Here is a 6113-nt window from a genome sequence, read left to right as displayed (position 1 = left end):
AACACAGTTTTGGCAGTTTCTGAGTATAGGTCATTTGCCAAATTATGGCAAGAGAAAGGTTGCAGCTCATAAGCTGAAACTTGGCGAGTGAAAAATTTACTGATGAAGATTTTGACTGACAGGTAAAATTTGACGTTTTTGTAGTTTCCCTGGCATCATGAATGATTGAATACAACCTTAAACTTTCACTTTTACTCAGTTTACATAAAATTCGCTCATTAGATTTTCTTATAACCTTGCTCACAGCTTACTATAATATTAATCATTACCATCTAAAATTTATTTGACCAAGTTTTAACAGAGGGGTTTTTAGATAAACAATAATATATCGTCTGATCAACTTCCATTTTAAAGTAGATTTTTTTGAGAAATCGTCTTCTGTGTACTATTGCTTTTTCGCCGCCATGTTTGTTGTCTAATTTAAAACACGCGCCACCGCTGACTGCCCGCAAAACTGTGTTCAGCAGACTGTGTTTTCCCCACAATCTGCAGAATGTTTCATATGTACCATTCTCAGCCTTGTCCAATATTGTAAATGTAGCAAGAACAAAGTACAGTAGGTTTACTGTATGTAGCTCTAGATACAGTGTTCATTCAAGTTCTGTGTGTATTATTTTTGCAGGGATATGGTCGCATATCATCACTTACCGGGTGTCACCATCTTCGTCAAATAAGAGGAGATAATTACTGTGCAATAAGAGCAGTGCTGTTTCAGGTGTTAGCTGGAAAACTCCCTGTATTGAATTTGTTTACAGCTACATGTAATAAGAAGCCTAAACTTGAAAAGGTGAGGCGAGCTTTGTGGTTTAAAAATGCAGTCAAATGTCTGTAATAGCTGAATTATTACACTGAACATCTTTGTTGCATGCTATTTTATTGAGATAAAACATGTGTGTCTTTGTGGTATTTTGTGTTTCTCGTGACAAGGGTTTAGTCTTACAAACTGATAAAATTTATTTGATAATGTCAACACTGCAGCACTCGGTGGCCCCTCGGGCCCAATTTTTGCTCACAGGTCACTGAAAAAATCTTAGTTTTTTCGTAGCAATCATATGCGGGGCACCCTGGATTTCAGAGGTTCATAGCACTGGGCTGCCTTCAATTTTTCTTAGTGCACAGCCTCGAATATACTTATAGTAAAGTGGGACCCTGCTTTACAGACACCCACTTAATATGGACACTCATACATAGTGAACAGTTTTGTCAACACCTGACAGTTTAGTTAACACCTGGTTAATGAGGATACTATAGCGTGTCCCCTTGGTGTTCGTATTAACGGAAGTTCCACTGTATTTATGTCTTGTTTTGAGAAAAGGTCACTTCAAGGATTGTGATGAGTTATGTTTTCATAATTACATGTAGACTTGTTGAGTGAGTAAATAAACGGCCTTGAATATACTTATAGTAAAGTGGGACCCTGCTTTACAGACACCCACTTAATATGGACACTCATACATAGTGAACAGTTTTGTCAACACCTGACAGTTTAGTTAACACCTGGTTAATGAGGATACTATAGCGTGTCCCATTGGTGTTCGTATTAACGGAAGTTCCACTGTATTTATGTCTTGTTTTGAGAAAAGGTCACCTCAAGGATTGTGATGAGTTATGTTTTCATAATTACATGTAGACTTGTTGAGTGAGTAAATAAACGGCCTTGAATATACTTATAGTAAAGTGGGACCCTGCTTTACAGACACCCACTTAATATGGACACTCATACATAGTGAACAGTTTTGTCAACACCTGACAGTTTAGTTAACACCTGGTTAATGAGGATACTATAGCGTGTCCCATTGGTGTTCGTATTAACCGAAGTTCCACTGTATTTATGTCTTGTTTTGAGAAAAGGTCACCTCAAGGATTGTGATGTGTTATGTTTTCATAATTACATGTAGACTTGTTGAGTGAGTAAACAAACTGATCTGCTCATTCCTTTGAGGTTTTTACCACTCCATTGGTCTGGTCCTCACGGGTCTGCTACTATGAAGGGTACATGTGGTTTTGTCATCTGAGTCAAAATTTTGCTTGAAATTGCCCCAATTACTTTTTATTTCTGTCTTTCTTTCTTCCTTTAAATTATTTCTTGTTTGAAATTCTTTGCAGAATTAACAACTAATGATTTATGGCACACTTTGTTCTGAGGTTTGCGTGTTGCAAAGCGTCATGTACTGCACTGCCTGAATCAGGAAGTGTTGTCCAAATCTACTCTTCAACCTACAGAGTCTGAGTTTGAGCATGAGCTTTTCTCTTTTGCAGATTTGTACTTCACATTCTTTTCTTGACCAGTGGAGCTTTGCTAACAGATTACCTGTTCCAAAGAAGGAAATAAGAACCACCCTAGAGAAATTCTTGGTCTTTTTCAGCAACCAGGTACAACATAAGTGATATTTGAACCTCTTGCTTTTCAAAAATGTATATATACATGTGCGGCTAGTTTTTTAGAGTGGATGTCCAACGTGTGTGTCATTTCATCTATTTCCATTCATAAACGTGTTATGTGATTGTAATTTACTTTACAGACCCGCAAAATATGTGACCTCCCCAGCCAACCAGAAAGAATAGAATCTACTCTGTCCTTGCTCAACCATGAAACTGAAGAATTTAAGATCCTTGAGGCCACCAAACTGTTGATGTATGATGCCGCTGTTCACTTGTATTCAATGCTTAGCCGTGGAGAAGATATTCCTGTATTTGCGATGCTATTGTTTGCCCGTGACTCATCTGAATCGCCGCGGGGCTTGTTAATTAATCATTTAAACAGAACGGGAGACACTGGAGGACTGGAACAGGTGAGCTGAGCAAAGTATGCATAGTAACAGCCAGCGGGCAATCCCTCCATTTATAGCGAGCGTAGCAAGCCGCGAGAGAACGCGTGACCGAGCAACTATGGCACCCCTCTTTAACACTCGCGTCTCCTTTCGCGTTGTGCTCTCGCGTGACTTCTCGCAACTCCCTCAAATGGAGGGCTAACGGTGACACTAAGCCATAAACATAACATCGCTTGTAAAAGTGGTTATAATGTGTTTACTCGCGAAACTATTTAGAGTTCTTAAATGTGTCCGTGCGTTTCAAACTGGAATTTTGAAGAGGTGGTTTTTGAGGAAAGAGGAAAACAGGAGAACCGGGAGGAAAACCTCTTGGAGCAAGGGAGAGAGCCAATCACAAACTCAACCCAAATATGGCATCGGCGCCAGGATTTAAACCTGGCCCACATTGGTGGGAGGCGAGTGTTCTCACCACTGCGCCACCCTTGCCTCTATGTCTGTCATAAATTTTCTTCAATTCAGACATAAAAACTAGAGGAAACTCATTAAATGTGACAGCTGCGCGTGCTAAATTCCACCAGCTACTCTGGCCTGAGCACGCCCAATGGAAGTCGAACCTATATGTAGGACCTAGTCTGAGGTGCCGTTAAGATACTATAACTACTGAGCAACTTGTATAGACATTTGTTGGGCAAGGCCATAGATACAACATTTGTGATTTGGACCTCACAGAGTTGAACCTCTGCACAACTGCCACCTTGGGTACAGAGGAAAGTGGTCGTTGTAGAGAGATGGCCGTCAGTGGAGGTTCGACTTTATATAGATAACCCGTGTTTTAACAATGCTTTTCTGTCTCTAGGTCGAGATGTGTTTACTTGGATTCACTCTTGGGGTAGTCATACAAGTCATTCGCCCTTCTCAAGTAGATAAGGAGGATTTTATAGCGTATTACCCTTCTTTAGATGACGCGTCAAAGTACACGCCCGTGGTGACTCTTGTAGCGGAAGACGATAGACACTATAACATTGTCATGTAGATTGATTTAAGTAGTACCGGTACATTTTACCAATTGTCTGCTGTAACAACAAATTGGCGTTTGAACGGCCGTTTCCGAGTTCCCAAAAAATCACATTTTCAAAACGAGGTCAAGTGCAAGGATGTTTTTCATTTCCATAGAAACGAAAAAATCATTTTCATATCAATGGCTTTATACTTGACCTCGAGTTGAAACAGACGCTTGGAGCAACTCGGCAATTACCTATTGATGAAGAGAATCCTACATTGTGAGATATGACGTGATTACTTGTTAAGAATCAACAAGAGGGGATAAATATCCTCTCATGGAATCAACCAACTCAGGTTCAAGGAAAGAAAAATCAGTCTCGTTGCACTTGGTAGGCTTTAAGGCGTTTTGTTTTGTTTTGTTTTGTTGTTTGTTTTATTCTTTATCCCGTTTGCGAATCCATGTTTTTCTTCTTCTTCTTCTTCTTCTTCTTCTTCTTCTTCTTCTTCTTCTTCTTCTTCTTCTTCTTCTTCTTCTTCTTCTTCTTCTTCTTCTTCTTCTTATTATTATTATTACCTTTTTTTACGTTTACCTCTTCACCCCTTTTGCTTAAAGGGGTGTGAACTTATTCATATCTGACGTCAATTTGTTGTAACAGTAGCAGTTCCTTTTACGGTCAACTGTCGTGACCATCAATTTGTAGCTATAAGTAGCGGTAGTAGTCTTGGTAGGTTTTTTCTACGGAAACGATTTTACTTCGTTCAGAGCACTTTTTGTAACCGTGAACAATATACCGAGTGTTCTCAACCGCACACATCCATTTCTACGAATATCAAGAAATACGTTTCTTACAATCGTGATGGCATTCGCTGGTAGTTTTTAACCTTTTTACTGAGTTTCAAATTATAAGTCAATTGCGGAGTGAACAATAGAGAGGAGAAACCGTTACGTCATGTTACCATGGTAGCAAAATTTTCAGATCTCAGCAATTCTTGTTAGGGAAAAAATAAGCAAAAAATTCATATGTATGGCTTTCCCGGGCATCACTGCAATCAGGAGCAAAACGTTAGCCCAAACTTTGCTCCCATCGTTGAACAGTGCAAATGGTCGTCTCTGTCAAGAAAGATTGTTGGGATCCGGAAATGTTGCTACTATGGTAACCCGACCTCGAAAGGCCATTTGCACGATGGCATCATTTTACTACTATGACCAGAATCCTTTTCGTTTTTCCTTTCATATTAGAATTCGGTCATCCCTGCGAGTTGTAAATAGCAAAAGCCCTAATTTGCACAAGAAAACAAAATCCTGAAGGATTCTGGTCGTGGTAGTAAAATGACGTCATCGTGCAGATGGCATATTTAGCATTTCAGTCGTGAATTCATTTTTAGCACGTCATCAGTCAGCCTTTAAATAATGCATGTAAAACGGAAATTCAATCTACGAAATATTTTATGGATGCATTTTTAGTAGGGTTTTCATACATGTTTGTGACATTATCAAATGCTTGCGTATCGTACGGAAACGCTGGATTTATTTAACGTTTATTTATACTGGTAGAGATTTATCTACTTTTCTTAAGTAAAGTATTTTTAAGAAATATGTAGTGTTAAAATTGTAGAATATTTAAGGGGGGCTTTCTCGCGCGCTATACTAGCCAATGTGACCGCTTGGAACCTTGGGCCCGTTTTTCCAAAGTCTTTTTCGGGCTTGAAGGCAAATTTTAAAATTAAAACCTGTTGAATAGTAGCGCAGTTCTTCACACAAACCAGTAATTTTGCTTCGTTAACTTCGTTAATAGTTTCACGGTTTCATTTTGAAAATTATGGAAACTTTGATCTTGAATGCAAACACGACAAACAGGCCTCAAGTCATAGAGCGTACTTTAAACTGACTCGAGCTAACCGCAGTTGTAATAAAGTAAGCACTTAGGAAACGTATTCCATATCATTGTCGTGTTAAGGAATATAGTTTCGTGACAGGGCCCCTTTGAAGAATAACAGACGCAACTGCCTTCTTGAGTGCGTAGAACATTTTGAGAGGGACTTTAAAGAAAATCAGCAGTTTGTATTAGTCGATAAAAAGAAAATTCTCAGAGTAAAAAATAGAATAAAGTAAAGAACAACATAAGTTTTGTTTGTTTGTTTGTTTTGTGTGTGTGTGTGTGTGTGTGTGTGTGGGGGGGGGGGGGGGGGGGGCAAATACCGGGCGACTTACCGGGCCCCTTAGGATTTGCCTAAAACCCGGAATCCGGTGGAAGCACAAGCCGAAGGCCGAATGACCCTGAAGTTTGGTGATTAGGGTTAGGAAACTGGGTGAATCATGTTCCATTTAAAGTCATTATA

General features: G+C 39.4%; 1 protein-coding gene across 1 annotated transcript in view; it reads left to right on the top strand.

The window, feature by feature from the left end:
• The window catches only part of LOC140928921 (uncharacterized), a 12900-nt gene extending 7002 nt beyond the window's left edge, over positions 1-5898 (top strand). Inside the window, exons 3-6 of the mRNA XM_073378722.1 lie at positions 623-787; positions 2260-2373; positions 2523-2792; positions 3628-5898. Coding sequence (XP_073234823.1) covers positions 623-787; positions 2260-2373; positions 2523-2792; positions 3628-3804 — 726 coding nt within the window. The 3' untranslated portion in view covers positions 3805-5898. The remainder of the gene's footprint in view (positions 1-622; positions 788-2259; positions 2374-2522; positions 2793-3627) is intronic.
• The last annotated feature ends 215 nt before the right edge of the window (positions 5899-6113 follow it).

This window comes from Porites lutea, chromosome 2 (assembly GCF_958299795.1).
Source record: "Porites lutea chromosome 2, jaPorLute2.1, whole genome shotgun sequence".
In the NCBI taxonomy this organism is placed as follows: Eukaryota; Metazoa; Cnidaria; class Anthozoa; order Scleractinia; family Poritidae; genus Porites; species Porites lutea.
The sequence above is the reverse complement of the archived record's forward strand: the minus strand, read 5'-3'. Positions and strand labels throughout refer to the sequence as shown.